This window comes from Oenanthe melanoleuca, chromosome Z (genome assembly GCF_029582105.1).
Source record: "Oenanthe melanoleuca isolate GR-GAL-2019-014 chromosome Z, OMel1.0, whole genome shotgun sequence".
In the NCBI taxonomy this organism is placed as follows: domain Eukaryota; kingdom Metazoa; phylum Chordata; class Aves; order Passeriformes; family Muscicapidae; genus Oenanthe; species Oenanthe melanoleuca.
Window position 1 is genome coordinate 49,792,171 of NC_079362.1, and position 18,278 is coordinate 49,810,448.

Consider the following 18,278-nt stretch of genomic DNA (forward strand, 5'->3'; position numbering starts at 1 on the left):
AAATGCCTTAATGTACTTCTCTCTGCAGTCCACAACCCATCTGGAGAATCTGGAGAAAAACTTGTATGAGTTGTATGCCCATATAAAGAGTAGATTCAATTTAGGAAAATGGTTTACACTAAATACTTTTCACTTTTTGTCCTGATGTTGCTGTCCTACTTTGTGGAGTATTCCTTACATAGGGAAGCAGCTAGAAATGTGAATTGTCTAATTATTAATTTTGAACTGTTATGAGAATTTACTAGTCCAACAACTTCCATATTATGACTTGCATTTTAACTTTCTGATCTCGGTGTGTTTTAATGGAGGCAAACTTGTAAACCGCAGTCTATGATCTAAATCACAACACAAAGTACACTGGGCATTTTGAAGGTGAGTGCTGGTGGCCAGCTACCTTTTGTGCTTCTGTGTAATAGCCATCAGTTTGAGTCATGGCAGCAGTGGTTAAGAGCAGATTGTGGCCTTTAAAGAAAGTCCAGAAGGCTTCTCAGTTTGATTCAGCTCATTTCCCCTACCTAGACTGAGAGATCTGAGGAATGCTGGGTTCTAGCTGTAACTCTGTCCTGCTAGTGAAACTGTGCAGCCAGCACCACAGTCTGTGCGCATATTGGTGGTCTGCTTGCTTTTTGCGTGGGCAGTGGTAGGAATGATGGAAGGGCTTGCAATGGATTGCAGCTGCAGGGTTTGGAAAGACTGGGGGCATGGTGCTGTTCTGGCAGCACTTGGGTTCTCTCTTCCTGCCTTCTTCATAGAGAGCTGTCCCTCACATGAGGGCTCTTTCACGTGGTGTTTCTCTGATGTATTTCCATCATGCCTGGTCTTTAGTTTATGTACTTCATCACATGTTTTAAACATGCATAATCTATCAATTCCCCTGTAGAATATTGCTGTTTATGTTTTGAGAAGTTTGCAAAATTCTTGTGTTGGTCCCTTGTTTTGTCCACATCTGAGGATTCACATTACTTTCAGGAGTTTGCACAGTGATGTAAGTTCTGTGCCTCATCATGGGTTCATAAGAGATAAATTCTAACCTGCTTTGTTTATTTTAGGATGTCTTGGTTATGAACACAAGTGCAAGTCCATTGGAAAAGGCAGCGGCACCAATGCAGTAGTCACCAGCAGTCCCATGACAGTTCAGCAGCTGGGACCTCCTTCTCCTTCAGAGAATCAGCTCTCAGCAGCATGCAGCCAGACCAGCCCTAGCTCACTAAGGTCTATGGATGCTTCCAGCCTGAGTGCTTCTCCATCAGATACAAGGTCCTCAACTACCTTTCCGTATTCAGTACTTTAAGAGGAGGGGGTTTTAATTCTTCTGTAATTAAAATGTGATATTTCTGATTATTAAGATCAGAAAATCATTCTCTGTAACACCATGGGAAATTGCATTCCAAGCAATTTAATTCAGGTAGTACTGTTATAATCATACTTCATTCAAATAATGGGTGAAATTTTGCCACACAAAATCTGTGGATGATAGGACTTTTCTATTAGATAAAAGCTGTTCTGTAGTCACAAATTACGTTTTTGTACTAGGTACAGGTAGTGTTATGGACAATGAAAGCAGAAATAGATACATCTACACAGTGCTAAGAGTGCCTTTCAAATAACACCAAGGACAGACAAAAAATCCATAAATGCTCTGCACATGTTCCTCTCTCCTTATCAGATGCTTTTGCTTTCAAATGGTTTGTTTACATAATTAATCAGATCAATTGTCCTTGAAAAACTTGTTAGTTTTCCTAGTTCTGTTGAGTAGGTAAAGGAAACTATGACCACTTCATGTAAATGTTGCCTTTTTATATCATTACCCCACAGGTAAATATTTTCTAATTAATTTTAAATGCTTAAATAAGTTTTGAGATTAAGACTTTGATTTTTATGAACAAACATGAATTAGAGGAAGACAGATATTTGAGAACCTCCCTATAAGTACATTAGGCACATCCCTGGATGTTAAACATACAGTGAGAAAATATTCTAGTGTTTTATTTTGGAATCTGCATTCCCCCTTGCCTACCGAGTTGAAATGTAGTTTCTTATTTACAAAAGAGCACAAGAATTTTCACTCTCAAAACAGTTTACATTTACTGTGTTACTTTATTACAAGCTGAGGAACATTCCTGAAATAATTAAAATTGGTACTGTGCAAATGTAATGAAACCATGCTTTACTTGCAAGATAATTTTTTACATTTGTCGCTTTATTTGTGAAGACTGAGTCCCCTGAGAAAATTTACAAAATTAATTACGCTTCCTATGTAGACATGTCAGGTAGCATCAGATTCTGGTATATAGACTATGTGGGATAAAACTTTCCCCATCTTTTTTGAGTTTCTGCAAAACTTTTTTTGAGTGTTCAGTTGTGTTGCATGAAACCAGATGTAATACTGCTATTTACTTTGACACAAGTCAGAAAAAAGAGCAAAGGCTTCTTGACTAGTAAATAGAAGAGCACAGTTTTCACTCTTCCATTTTTATGTTTTAAGGTTATGGATTATACTCTGACATTGTGGCCTCTCTACACAAAGGGAGAATACAATGTAATTTGAAATAAACTCTTGTAAATGTTAATGTAAGATCTGGTCCGAACTCAAGCTGGTTTAGTTTACAATAAACATATGCACCAATTAATACCATCTGAGAATCTGGCACACTGATAGATCTGGTCCCTCATTTTCATATTAGGTGTATTTATTTTCCCTCTATTAGAAAACTACTAGTCATATTGTATGCTGAATTTTAAATAAATCTTCATTTTCTTGGGAGCTGGAATTTTTATTATTTTTAAATTTAGATGCTGAAGGGCTGCAGCTTCTTCAGAATAACTGGCTCTTACTTATTGCATTCTTGAAATTCTGGGCCAGCTTTTTACTTCTGTCCTATTACGAGACTTTTAAAAAAAAGTTTTTCTTCAGGTTCACTGATGGATATGCCCCTTTGTGTTAGGCGTTAGTAGCTTTTTTTATGACACTGGTCCTACTATGCATCTGATTAAAATTCTTGTCAGTACATAGACTTTTCATTGATACACAATTTTTTTTCTTTATTCATAAAAGAGAAAATAAAAATTTAAAGAAAAACTAGCAAAACACCCCCACCTCTCCTTATACTTTCCAGGTGTGAATATATACATCATAGCATATAGAAATAAAACCTTAATTACATGTCTTTCTTTGTTTGAAAACTGTGGCTCTGTATTTGTGGTCACAAAATACTAGCATGATTTAATTGCCCTATAATGACCTGTGCTTTAACAAAGCTCATTGACAACAGCCTAAATCAACTTTTTCACAGTCACATCTTTAGATCTAAAGGTACACACGACTGACCTGATAGTGCAGTCTCATTTTTCTCATTTCTCTCAATGCAAATTGTAGTCAGCATGCTAACTGTGCTTTTCGCCCATGGTCTATTTTGCAAGTGCCATTTAAACCCTGATGGAGTAACATAAGGTCCATGACAGAACCCTGCACTGACACTGAATCAGAACAGGATGTTTCTTATTCTGATACAGCAGACCAACCATGCGTTGCAAAGCAAGTGTCTTGTGCAAAGGGGCATTTAACCATCTCTCCCACTGGTCACCACAACAAGGCTTCCTGTTCTTTTAAGCTACATTTTCCCTGTTTATGAGCTATCTCACAGATACAGAACCTTCAAACTACTTCCTCTCTCTCTCTCAGGCAGTACCAAGCTTCCCCTCCTGTGTCCTTGATCCATCGTTGAAATTTTGTGCTTCTTCAAAGTTGTATTGTGAAAATAATAAACCAAAGAATTAATCCTTAAAACATAAGATGTAGAAGCTTCTGTGAGATTGTCAGGTTTATCTAGATACATAGCCAGCTCTTCCTATTGTAAGAGCTCCTCTTATAAAAATAGAAATTTATATACTGGTAGCACCACTAGCTGGCAGGAAATCAAAGTCTGCCTGGCTGTGAACTGGAAACAAAGAAATAAATCCAGTTAACCTTTAGCCAGTGTTTACAGCCCTGAATCAGGACCCTTGATGTCCCTTTTATTTCCTTTTCATCCCTTTCTGTAGAAAACAATACTTTTAAGAGCCTATATGTTGAGGGTTTTTAAGCTATCCAAAGAATATTTGCAGCATAAAAAAGTTTCATAGTATATCTGTGAAAAATGAATGGTAACAGTGAGATTACATTTTTGTGAAAAACTTTGATTGCTGACTTGGAGGCACATACATCATCAAATCAAATCTATGACGCCCCTTCAACCAGTTCTCGTACATTACTCATTTATTTTGTTTGTTTTATATAAAGTTAAGTGTTATCTATATTTATAAACTTGATATATAAAGCTTCTATAGGGAAGTATTTGTAGTATTTGTATTCATTACAATTGACAAAGTCATTCAGGTTGAATATTTATTTTCTGTGGATTAGTTTTCTTTCTGTTTTTTCCAAGCTAAAATTATAGCTGACTCAAATCAGTATGAGTTTCATAGAAGACAGGAACATAATGCTTTGGCTTCAGAAGTCCAAACCTACTTACACCACAATTGATGAAGAGACGTGGAATGATTTCTGCAGGGGTGGATCAAGAATCTTTCCAGTAACTTTCTTTCAAAATCTTGAGGTTTTGGTTTCCCAAGCCCTTTTTACATGTGTATTGTCTTTGTGTAAGTATGGGTACATTAAATGAGTGTGCTAAACTTGAGTACCTAATATTAGGGAGAACTTTTCTCACATGTAGCCTTTTCTTAATTTTAAGTGTGTGTGAGAAGGTAAAAGATCTATATCTGAACTATCTAACTGCTTACTTTATCATGCCTTTATTTCAGGTCACTCTTGTCATGTGAGTCTCTGGCCTCTACAACGTTAAGCTTGTCAGAAAGTCACCCCCCTTTGAGTGTTGAACAAGAGTGGTCGCATAGGTACAGGACACTTTCTTCTGTTCCACCTGACCATGGTTTACAAAATGGCACTGAGCTGGGGGCCTTAATAAATTTTTTGCCTGAAGCATCTATATCTAGTAACTCATTACCATCCTACTTTTATGGCATGGAAAATAAGAATTCCCCTTATTCTAGTCCTTGCCAGTCCTCAGCCTGGTCTCAATCGGCCCGCTCCAAAAAGAGAGCACTTTCTCTCTCTCCTCTGTCTGAGGGCATTGGGATCGAGTTCAACACAATCATTCGTACATCCCCAACTTCTCTGGTGGCCTACATCAACAGCTCCAGGGCATCGCCAGCAAACGTCTCCCCACAGCCTGAGGTCTATGGGCATTTTCTGGGAGTGAGAGGAAGCTGTATACCCCAAAACTGTTCTGTTTCAACTGCCCAGAAAGGCTTCCACATGGCGAATGGCAATGCCCCTTTTCCAGAATATGTTGAGAATGGGACAGGTGAGTACCACCGGATGCAGCAGCTGGAGCAAGCCAGCTTGCAGATGGTTGCCACGAATAACATGGTGATCCAGCAGGGTGTGCTGCCCGTGGACAGCCAGGTGATGGACATCCTGAAAAGCGAACGGCTGGATGACTTCTCAGGCGCTGTTGTTGACGTGCCTGTTTCCCCGCTGGCGCTGCCCCCGGCCCCACAGGGGCCGCCCCCGCCGTACCACGCTCACCAGCACGGCCTCCCCAGCCGCCTGCAGCCGCTGCCGCCCGCCCCGGGCGCCCTGCTGGATGAGGATGGCGAGCTGGACGAGCTCGGCGGCAAGCACGGCTGCTGCTGGGTTGACTGCGGGAAGCTGTACGACCATCGAGAGGAGCTCGTGCGGCACATAGAGAAGATCCACATTGACCAGAGGAAGGGAGAGGACTTCACCTGCTTCTGGGCTGGCTGCCCTCGAAGGTTCAAGCCATTTAATGCCCGCTACAAGCTGCTGATTCACATGAGAGTCCACTCAGGAGAGAAGCCGAACAAATGCACGGTAAGTCTGAGTTCTGTCTTTCTCACCAACTAAAGGCTGTCTGTTGCTTAGGAAAATACAGTGAAGTTGTAATTCTGCCTTTGTTTCTCCCATTTAACGATGTACTTTTTAAACTAGCCCGGGAGAATGAAAGACTATTCCATCTTCCCACATAAATAGAAAGAAAAGGTGTTCTTTAATTCGATACATACCAACTGATAGGATTAGACAAAATATTGTATTTTCTACATTTATAAACTTTTACTGTAGAGTGCAACAAGTGACGTGGTAAACCTTCATAAGGTAAAATTGAAGCACATTCAGTACTTAAGTATTTGCATGAAGGATACATGCAGGAAAAGTGCTGCAGAATAAATGTCACAATTGATCCTGAAATATTCTTGCATCAGGTTACACCTTTTGGACTTGAGGAATTTTCAAGACCTTGCGTAATGTTACCACAAGAAACTGAGAAAAGTTGGGCATTTTTTAAGGCCATTGTTTGTTCTACTAATAAAAAACCCAAACCCACATACCTGTTTCCATTAATACAGTAGGAATAAATCCCATAATAATTTTTCTGTTCACAGATTCTAGCAGTGAGCATTCAACCCCCGAAGTCATGTTTTTCTTGCTGTTTTTCTTAGGGTCACTGCAAGTCAGTCTAACACAGGTAGTAGGGTTAATAATCTGGCTGTAATCAGTTTATTCTTTGTCTCCGGTGAACCATCTATAATCTCTGTAATTCAGATTCTTGAATTGCCTTACATATGGCCTGTATTTCAGATAACAATTAATGTATGACAAGGATGACACCTCACTAAGTGCTTATTTAGTGTTGTCAGACAGCAGCCTGACCAGTGCAGTTTTGAGTCCCCATCATAAATGATGATGCGTGTATAATTTTTCAGGAATAACAACTGATTTAAAAAATAGGTTTACATGTGGTGAAATTTAGATTGGTGCTTGGAGCCTATATCAGTGTATGCCTTGTTGAATAATTTTTTTAGCATGATGTAGATGTTTGCTTGTACAGTTAAGAGAAAAAGTTTTTTCTTTTACTTTAGTTTTTTCAAAGGGCCAGTGTCCTGCAGGATAGAGCGGATATCTTTCCAAATTTCTCTCCTGAATTTAAAAAATCTGGTAGAGATTGTATCATGACACTAGAAGGGGTTTTTATTATTTCCTTTTGTCACACCAGAGCCTCTGCTCTCTGAACATTTTTTAAAATTCCATGATATTATTTTTCTGTTCTCTGGGTATACTGGGTCAGGGTTTGCCGTTAATTTCAGTTCTTCCTTAAGGAAGAGAGAAGAATGAGGAAAATTAATAATATGAGTCTAGAAAGGTTTTTTCCAAGGAAATATCATTTGTAATTAAAGATATGGAGATAGACATCAGCAGATGAGAAGGATGGGCAACAGGATAAAGCAGGCAGGAGTGATGAAAGAGCACAAAAAAGAGTAAATCCAACTATCCATGGTCTTCATAATAGAAGAATTATGATGAAGGATCCTGTAATTTTGGGGAAAACATTGTGTTGGCAACACTCTAGACTCCCTGCCCTCCCTGTTCAGAAAGGGTGCTTACAATGACGTTCTGATTATAAAGCCTCCTCGAGGAGTCCTTAGCTTTGAGGATCATTCACTGATGATAAATAATGTGTTAGTGGATACATTATTTCATATGACAAAGTTTTCGAGATTACTAAGCCAAAACTAAAGTGGGCACTAAGTTTTGCTGCGTCACCAAAAAATAAGAGGTCTCTCTATCAGCTTCTGAAAGAGTGGTTGCTTTTTAAACATTAGAGTGTGATTAATTTTACTGAACTGAAGCAAGAACTGCTGGATAGCACCAAGAAGTTTTCATATTAGAAACAGTACCCACGTACTTACCTTTCTTTCATGTTGAGAATTGTAATGACATGTGGAAATATACTGAGGCTGATAGGATAACCCTCATAATGTCAGTGTAAATCTGGAGGATAGGTCCCCTTTCTTGGGATAAACAAGCAGAAATTGCATTCATTAGCATGGTTTGAATTAAATAACTTGTTGCTTTATTCCTTTACCATTTCACAAATGGTGTGAATTTGGAAAAACGTATTTGCCTTTCTAATATCCAGCAACTATAGTTTCTTGATATGTTTAGAAAATTTACTTCAGTCAAGCATCATACCTTTCTCACCAAGCAGTGAAATTTGCATCATATCCATGACATGCAAAGTTTTGAACAGAGATTTTAAGTGAGGTATTTGGGAGAACATCTTGGGCAAGATGATAATAAAGAATGGTTTCCCAATTAACAAAAAACTATGCAAAAGTAACCTGAAAATTTTCATGAAACCTCTACAAATTTATGCTGTTGAGTACAAAATCAAAACAATCCATTCTTAATCTGTATTTGTCCATCCAGGGTCTTTCTATAATTTATTTTCTGGTTCTAGGTGTAACATGCCTGTTTCTCTGAAATTATTATAAACTAATAGTTTCTATGTCCACTGCAGTTCACAGTGTAGTAAGAGGCAGTCCAGAAGACCAAGCAGGAAAAGGGAAGGAAAAATGCCAAATATACATCTGTTAATTATTAATTAATTATATTAATGAACCAGATTTACTGTAAAGTATGTCGCAGAAGTAGTAAGCCATTGGGAGGAACTATCTTAATGTAATCTGTCAAGACACCCTGTCATCAAAGGCAGGCGGTTGCAGCAGTTATCTTAGTGCTGTCACTCACTAATCATTGTGTAAGCATTGCATGTGTTGATGGTTCCCAGCAGTTTGCAAGACACAATCTTCTCATTGAGCATAAATTACAGTGGGTCCTAGTGTGGGCGTATTTACTTGTCAGTATTGTTTATCTTTGTACTGCTGTGTATTAAAAATGCATTATTACATATTGTTTTGTGTATCCCTACAATTGCTGTGCTAGGTCAGTGAACTTTTACATCAGCAAGATTTATGAGATTTCAGTAATTTTTAAGGTGAGGGTTTCTTCTAAGCTGCAATGTTCTAACAATAGTTGAGATAATGTGAAATCAGATACACAACTGCATAAGCTGAACTTTATAACATAATTTTATTCTTCTCTATTATTGCTTTGTGACGATGAAATCATGTAGTTTGGAAGAGACTTGCAGAATAGCTAGCACTTCAATACTAGATACGCTTATCATTAAAACCAGAACCATGCTTATAGTAAAAATCAGTCAGGTGGCCTCAGCATTTGTTTTGCCACATCTGAGTTACTATCTATTTATCTATGTGACAAAAATTTGGGGCAATAAACTGAAGCTGCAAGTGATATTCTACTCTTTAGTTCCTGCTCATTCTTGATGAGCTGTCTTCTTTGATTCTGAAAGATACAAGTGTTGAAGGATGAATAGTAATCAAATATCAGCACAAAAAACATGCGAAAATCAGGATAATCAGGTCCAAATTAAAAAGAATTTTTGTTTGAAATAGCAATTTTTTAAATAGTTTTTAAAATGCATTGGGCTCTATTACTGTTCATTAAGCATGTTTCATGTTATGTTCTAACTTACATCACCTGGGAAGCATTCTTTTCAGTGACCTGGTTTGGTGACTAAAAGAAATTATTCATGACATGGTAATGGATATTTAGTGTCTGCTCCTAAACTTCTTTATATAAAGTAGGTATAGCAGGTTCTTTAGCAGGTATTTATCTTTTAATCTGTGCATTAGCTTGTACTTTGTAGGAATAAGACAAATAAGAAAAAATGTGAAAAAAAATTCATAATGAAACACAAATAGTAAATACAACAGTGGTGGAAATATAATCTCTAACAGCAGAGATTATATGCCTCACAGTGGCATTTAAGCCTTCTACAGATTTTGTTTTGATTAGAAAAGGCTGAATTCACAGTAGCTGTTGAAACCTCAGAGTAGCAATTGGCAAATCTTTGTCTCAATCTGTGAGCTTATTTTCTACTCATGTTCCCTTCTTTTATGGCAAACATTTTTACTTTTAAAGTTCAGCGTCAATAAGAGGTATTTAGCCATATTGTCCTATGCGAATATTAAACTTAACACATTTATTCTGGTATAAACAGCAGCAGCATGATTTTATAGATAAATTCCAAGCTCACACTTTACAGCTTCATTCAGATGCACTAAGAATGGTTCCCCTTTGGAAACTCAGTTCAGTCTTGTTGCTTTCTGTAAACTCTGAGCTATGCTTCAGCCTAATGCCTTTAGTATTGATAGTACTACGTGACCACATTTTTTAGTGCAGATGTTTGACATGATATAAACCAATAAAATTGCTAGTATTTCTGTCAGATTCGAGGTAACATTTATTTAACATCGGCTAAATACCTGAAATTATCCCACAACACATCTGTCTGCAAAGCATGTAAAACAGAAGGTATGTGAAAAAAAGAACAGGAAATTTAAAACACTTTTTCAATGCTTTTCTTTTTTGAGACACAAGCAAAGCTTCCTTCTTCCTTGGGTGAGCATGAGTATTTGGATGGATGGGTGTGTGTGTGCTGTTTGAAGAATATGTCCTTGGAAAATTGTGCTCAAGTGGAATTTTTGATTAAAACCAGAAATGCATTCTGTAAGAATGATTGGGAATTTTTTTCTGTCTTTGGGCATTGTATCTTCTTGTGGTATCTTATATATAGCATGTGCAAATATTTTATTTACAGTGTATGCGTATGCCATATTTCTTGATAAGACCACATCACATTCTATATTGCACTGAATATTGCATTGTTGATAAAATAGAAGCATTAAACATTTTTGAATTTGTTTTGCCTTATATGCTTGTAGAAGACTTTTCCACTATGCTAAAGTAGCATTTGAGCACTTTGTCTTAAACAATGCCACAAGAATGTTAGTTCAATTGTTGAGTCAAGTTGCTGAAAATTAGAAAGAGCTAAATTTGTATTTGCCTGTTACTGATTCTTTCACTTACTCAGTAATCAAAATGAAACAGAAATACCACAGAGAAAACAGAGATGTATGATTAATTACACTATATCATGGTATATGGATACAGAAAGCTGGGCTTTAGTTGTCAGTTATAAAGCTAAACCTCTCTAGCTCTCACACGTTTGTGCAATATTAGTAATCTTCTGGTCATGGTTATGATGTCTTAGCTGTTTAAAGAAATAACTAATTATGAATTCTAGGTGTGCCTCCACAATCAGCTCAAGCTCACGTGATCACATCAGATGGCATCCAGTCCAAACTAATGAATTTTGCCTCTCAGCAATGGTACTAATGGTCTTTAAATATTGTCTTTTCGTATGAAACATATACTGTGTTCGTAGTTCAAAATGTAATGATAGTGCTTTTTCCTTGGCTGCTGAAGATGCACAACTTGCACTTGAGTTCAGTGAGGATAAGAGGGCCTCTGGTACCCAGCATATTGACCCTTGATAGCAGAACGTCTCCTTAAGCAATCAAAAAATGCAGAGCAAGCACCTATCTTCATGTGGATGTAGAACTGATGATAGTGAAAAATGATAGCCAGAGAGCCATATTTTAGGTTTCAGATTAAAATGCTTATGAAACATCTGATTTTATTATTTTTCTTTTAATTGATAATTTGATTTTGATATTAAATATTTGATTCAGCTTTTTTTTTGCCTTTTGACTTAGATAATTGAAAAATTTGAAACAGAACTTTCATGAAATTTTGCAAACAGGCATATTTTTGTTTTCATTGTAATCCAGAACATGAATGCAAAGTATCCCAAAATAAAAATGAACATTCCTAATTGCACAAATACTTATGTTTGTGTGGAAAGATTTTTAATTTATTGCCTCTCTGTTTGTTAGGCACAAAAAGTATATTTTATATATTTTTATTTACCTGTGGCATAATTTTAATGAAATATATTTTAGATATTTTTCATTGCTATACCAAACTATACATAAATATAAATAAATTCCTTACTTGAAGTAAGGAATCCTAAAACATACTTTACATTTGCCAAAATTTCAGCTGCAAGAAATTTGGTATTCTAGTGTATTCTAGTATTGGGTTTTTGGTTGGTTGGATTTGGATTAGTGTTTTGGGTTTTTGTTTGTTTTTTTAAACTGGTTTTAAACCAGATAATTACATCTCAAAGCTGAGATGGTGGGGGGTAAGGGGTAATGTAACTGTTGATATTTTGGACCATGTTAGTGTGAAGACTGGATTACTCTCCAAGTCAGGAAATCTTTTTAGATAACATCTGCTCTTTCCTGCTAATTTTCTTTTGCCTTTCCAACATCTCTTTTGCCAACAAACATCTCTGTTTGGTTGGTGGCTGGACCTGTATCAGGAATAGAGTCATTAAACTTTGAAGCTTTCCATTTAGTGATAGATAAGGCTAGCAATATCTGACAGGAAAACAGAAAATGCAAGTTATGATACAGCTACAAAGAAACAGACAGGGTCCTTTCCCAGAAAACACGATTCTGTTTTAAAGAAAGAAAGAGAGAAGCAGAGGGATCTAGTTAATAGACTGTGCCATTGCAATGTTACTCCTTCAGAAAGGAAATACAGTTTTACTGAAAAGTAAACACACTGTCGGCTTTATTCAGGTGATTGACACTGATTTCCTCAGGATTAGGGATTTAATTAATGCTTCTGGTGTTCTGTGGAAAACTTCTCAGACATCTAAGTCTTATGGTATATCTGTGAACATAGGCTTTAATTACAAGTGTTGAGCATTAAGCTGCATAGAACAATCATTGGATTATTTGTACCAAGTAGTTGGGAAATGGAAAAATGCCAAATAGCTTTTTGCACTAAATATGTTTAGTGCACTACATATGCTTAAGTATATTGAAAGCCAAATCCAAATGTTTGCTGAAGCATTTGTACACCCTGAGGTACTCTTTGACATTTTTTTATTTTTCAGATTTAGTATAAGATATTGTTACTGACTAAATTCTTAAAGGACTCAAGGGAATGGACTGCTTCTGTTTTTAAGGATAAGTTGCAAAGTTAAAAAGACTAAAGTCTTGTAGACTTTAGTAAGATTTGTCCAGGCAGAATCATGCACAGTTCAGTGATTCCATTGATTTCTATGACGCATCTGGAATCACAGAGCCATTTAGTTTGGAAAAGGTCTTTAAGGTCACAGAGTCCAACTGTTTACCCAGTACTTGGGAGAAGACAACAGCCCCTCTTCATTACAGCTTCATTTTGGAAGTTATAGAGAGCAGTAAGGTCTCTGATGAGCCTCAAGCACAGTAATCCAAACACTGAGAAAACAAAATTTGTCTTGATTCACACTGATCCCTGAAGCAATTCTGTCCTATTGCTGTTATAGTCCCACCTAACTGGGGGGGCATTTAGCAAATGCTGAAAGCCTGTTTGCTAACACAGATACCTGCTTGTAGGGTAGGTTTCCAGTGAACTTGGACTGGAAAAGGATTAAGCACTGTTCAGAATGTGATTGTAGTAGACTCTCCCTGTAAGTGGTTGAAAGAGGCACCTTGAACAAGGATGTTACCAAATACAGCATTGGGGTGCTCTGTCACAGAAACACGGTTGCTGTTCATTTTGGATTAACAGAGCTTGAATAACTGTTGAACAAACCTTTCTGAGCAGGGTGCATGGAAACAGGGTGGACTTTTTAGAGCTAGTCGCTGTGAAGGTTCATTCTGTGTCTGTGTCGAGTACTGGACTAATTAAGGAAAGCAAATTCACAAAGGAGTTAGTGAGGATGCTGTGACTGTTGTCTCTATAACTGCAGTGGTCTGTTAAATGCATCAGGGTTTGCTAAATGTTTTTATAACCACCTGGTGATTGCTTTCTGATACCACTTTTATCCACTGAGAATGCTCACTGTTTCAATTTAGGTTTGATATTTTCTTACCATTGTTTTTATGGATATACAGCAATTTTATTCCATGAGTATTCAGCTCTTGAGAATTAACACTCATAATTGCAAAGTTCAAGATCACAAGTGAATCATTTTAGAGAAATGCCACTGTGGTAAGAAATTTTTTTATGAGTTATTTCTTCATGAAATGTTGAAATGTAGTGTTACTCAGCTGTCCATGAAAGAGTGTGCTTGATACAGAGTGGTTATAAATAATTTCCCACTATCTCTTTTTCTCATTTTGAATGCTTACTATTGGTCATCAAATGGCACAAGCTCAAGGAAGAATCACAGCATGCCTTGATGGGCATTCTTGGTTGCAATTCTGTAAATATGTTAAAACAGAATTAAATTTCTTTTGCTCTATACTATGTTCTTTGCAGTTTAACATTTGCAAATTGCCTCCAAGGTTAGTCAGTTGTTAACATCAAGCAATGCTACTTTTCTTCAAGGTCTGCTGTACTGTCAAAAGATGTCTTTTCCTAATAACATTCAAGTTTCTGTTTTAAGAAGTTGCAGCTATGCAAACAAGCTTATCTGGGCCAACAGTAAAAAATCATTGATTTTAATTAGGAGTTGTCACATAACAGAAAAAGACAAGGCTCCTTTTGTTCTATGAAAAGCCTGCTTTGCCTGCTTGCAAAAATGCATGGATTTCTTTCCAATGGCTTTACATAATTGGTGTGACAAAGTTTCGGTCCTGTGATCCTAAAGTTTCCAAGGGATTCAGATACACTTGTCCAACTTTGTTTTAGGTATTTGATGGTAATCTGTTGCAGAAGTTGGTAGATGGCATGAACATGAGGTCTGCTTTGTTTGTTTAAAGGAGTAGGATAAGCCTAAACTGAATTAGAGAATATTTATGTTGAGACTGCTGAAATTACTGAGACCGCATTTTTTAAAATGAGCCACTGTTGAGAAACAAGGTTGCTCAGCTCTGACTGTCACAAGGACTCTTGAGTTTTGAATGACTGGATAAATGTGGTCTGGATCCATTATGTAAATTAACAATGAGAGCTGCTACGTTGTGGTGCTGATTTTATGTCTGCACCAGTGAAGCAGGTCCAGTATCACATAAGTTGTCAAGGAGACATACAGATTGAGCAAATACTGTAGAAATCATTATAATTGATAGCCTTGTGGGCACAGTAACTGAAAATAAGCAATATCTCCCCAATTAAACTCAGACCATTAAAGTTAGTTAAATGAATCTCTGTGAAGCCTGGGTTGGAGGACGTGGCATTTCAGGGAATCAGCAGAGAGTTTGGTTTCAAATTAAAAGCAAGCTGTCTGAAGGATTGTTGACCTGCTTTAATTGTGAGAAGGTTCTCAAAAGTCCGTCATACAAATTTGTGAGCGCTGACATTTTCTCTGAAGGCAAAGGTTTGCTAGTTCCAGTTCTGATTGTTACAGTAGCTGAAGGGCCACTGAATGCAACACTAATCTTGCATAATGAGTCTGAATCATCAGGGATATTGAAAAATGGTGATGGCCACTTTGGACACTCATCTCCCATCATCCTTCAACTATGTACAGTGAAAAGCTTTTAAATAGTCTTTGTAAGGCTAAGAAGAGAGCAGAAATAAACATTATAGCAGGTTCTGTTTACTAAGTTAGGTTCTTATACTTCTGTCATAATAGTATCTGGGTACTTTATTTTTTTCATTAGGAAACGGTAGATGGGTTGCTGAATCCATCAAACTGGCTTTTGAAGCTGAATTAAGGTTAAAATGTTAACATTGTGCTACTTCATGTTGTATTTTGCTAGTGTGACAGACCCTCTGTTACCATTAGGCAAAAATGCTATTTGGTCAGCAAGGAAGTGGTACACCTGGGCACTCTTTGAGCCTGAGGGAGATAGAGAAGGCTAAAGTGACCTGAATAAGGAGAATTCTAGGTTGCTTATATGGAAGAGGACAGTGATCATCCAGCCCTTGAAGATTTACATGGCTGTGAAGTTCTGATACAATTTTATGTCGAAGATGTTAGGAGTATTTGAAGAGGAACAAAGGATAGAAATGAACTGCTTTGGTAAGGATAAATAACTATGAGAACTTGTTGCAGTAAAACCACAATCTTTAATCATGGATAACTAGCAGGTTGTCCATCTCTCAGGCCTTACCCTGAGATAATATTTTTTTCTTCAATAGTGTATATGTGATATAACTGAGAAGCATGAGGCCTTTGGTGGCTCAGAGAATTCAAAACAAGCTTGCAGCAGGGTGAGGCAGCTGCATATTCCTTTCAGAGCTAATGGTGGAGTCACGGCTCAGGTATGCATACAGAGAGCATGTCCAGGGGTGTAGGGATGTTGAACACTTCTGCAACAGACTGCTGGTGGCAGAGGCTGGAAACATATGCTGTGGTGTGTCCTCTTAGATAACCTGCTGCTTGTGTGTGGTGGTATTTCTTGCTGCTGCTACACTTTTCTCCAGAAGATGAGATGGAAGGACGTGGTTGAGTGATTTAACTTTGACGTGTTGTCACAAGGAGGAGGAGAAAATTAGGCTACTAGGCTTTACCTCATGTTTGATGAAGACAGATTTGACGCATTCTTGTTTTATTCATACTTAAAATTTGCATTTTTTTTTCTCAATTTTTAATCTTTATAGAAAGGATCCAATCCCTTTTGAACTAGTTGCAAAGATTCTTCAGTCCTTGTGCAATTCTGTGTAGAGAAAGCAGGCCATAACACTAATTCTTGGAAATGTGGTATTTGGATCTATCCTGGTATGTATCCAGCAAACTCAGAATTTAAGCAGAGTCTTCTCACTTGTGTCTCTTTAAAACCTATAGGTATACAATGTTAGTGATCCTGACAGCCTCCCTGAGTGTACTGATGACCCATACAAACAATAACATCATTTCTAAAATGATGGAGGAATTCAAAACACAAGTACTTTGTTTTACCTCTAGAGTGACTCTAGGGAAGTTACAAGAAATATTCTGTAGATGTTTGAGAGTCTGACTGATTGCTGTGTGTATGGTAGATACACCTTATGATGCTGTGTATTCTATTAGTTTTCATTTTTATTGAAAGGCTTTTAAAAACAAACAAACAAACATACAAACCCTACTTTTAACAGTCCCTTTGTGTGGAAAGAGAGGGCTGAATTAAATAGCTTGAACTCTTTAATTTTTGAATGGTACTTGGGGTTCTTTATATTCAGTTATACAGTACTTTGGTTTGCCTGGCCAGAAGGCTTCCCAGAAACTGAACTGAGCAAGTGCAGTAATTTTGCTGCTGAAGTCCAACGTGTAGGCAAAATGCAGCTTCTCTAAATGGAATGAGGACCTAGTTTACTAACAGGTAGCCTTTTCTTTTAAAGTTGAAAATATTTACAAAGAAAAATATTTGGACTTGAGTCTCAGAAAAATAATTATCCATTCTATACATTCACAGTAATTTAAATTTTTCAAGGTCATGATCTCATAAAACATTATGCCCTTCTCCCCAGTCACCACTTCAAAAAGAAATGCAGAGGAAGAAAATAATTTAAATGTGCTATTTAAGGTTGCATAGGAAGTGAAGTATTCAATCAGTGTAGAAAAGGCACATATATTTTGGGAAAGCTAAAATACTAAATGGAACATATCAGTCCCTGTGAAATAACAGGCACATTAATTTATTAATTATTATTTATATTTTTTTACTATCTTTATCTATATCTGTCTGCAGGGTGAGATAAAACGCTCTATTCTGAGGTTCTGTCTTCTGGTTGTGGTCATACCAGGTCTACTAGTGACTTTTGGTCATTCAAGCTTGTTGGTATGAAAATCTGAAGAACAATTTCTTAAGTTAGGGAAAGTATTATAGTTTTCTTCATTTGCTGATAAAATTATATGCGAGATTTTGTAGTGTGAGAAGATGAACTAATCTACAATTATGGGCACTCAGTTTCAAATTATTGTATTACCTGAACTTTACGTGTTGCTGGCCTCCTGCAAAGCCAAGCTAAATCATAGTTTCTGAATATTTAGTCTGTTACTTCTCCTGAGTTTACACATGCATTTTATTTCCCTTTTGGAGTCGACTGTTTTATACATATAGTACACAATAATTAATAAGTAGTAACTTGTGAAGTGTTAGTACCTTGTTGGCTTTCAAGTGTCAGAATTGTAAAACATCCTGTGTAAATTTCAGTAAGCGTGGTCTCTAAAATATTTGTAGTTCATAGAATCACAGAAGGGGTCAGGACACAAGGAACCTCAGTGCATTGTCTGGTCCAACCTCCCTGCTCAAACAGGGTTATCCCAGAGCACATGGCACAGGATTGTGTCCAGACATTCTTGGATATCCCCCATGAGGAAGACTGCACAACTTCTCTGGGCAGTCTGTTCCAGTGTGCAGTCACACTCACAGTGAAGAATTTATTCCTTGTGTTCAGGTGGAACTTCCTGTACACCAGTTTCTGCACATTACTTCATTGTCTTGACACTCTACATTCAAATACATAAACACATTACTGAGATCTATCATCCGTCTCTTCTCAAGGCTAAATAGGCTCAGCTACCCCAGTCTTCCTTTTAAGAGATGCTCCAGTCTCTAAATTGTCT

At 37.2% G+C, this 18,278-nt stretch overlaps 1 protein-coding gene across 1 annotated transcript in view; it reads left to right on the top strand.

The window, feature by feature from the left end:
• Nucleotides 1–1,057: 1,057 nt before the first annotated feature.
• Nucleotides 1,058–18,278, top strand: part of GLIS3 (GLIS family zinc finger 3) — a 121,596-nt gene continuing 104,375 nt past the window's right edge. Inside the window, exons 1-2 of the mRNA XM_056514643.1 lie at nt 1,058–1,257; nt 4,801–5,893. Of these exons, the coding sequence (XP_056370618.1) occupies nt 1,127–1,257; nt 4,801–5,893 (1,224 nt within the window). The 5' untranslated portion in view covers nt 1,058–1,126. The remainder of the gene's footprint in view (nt 1,258–4,800; nt 5,894–18,278) is intronic.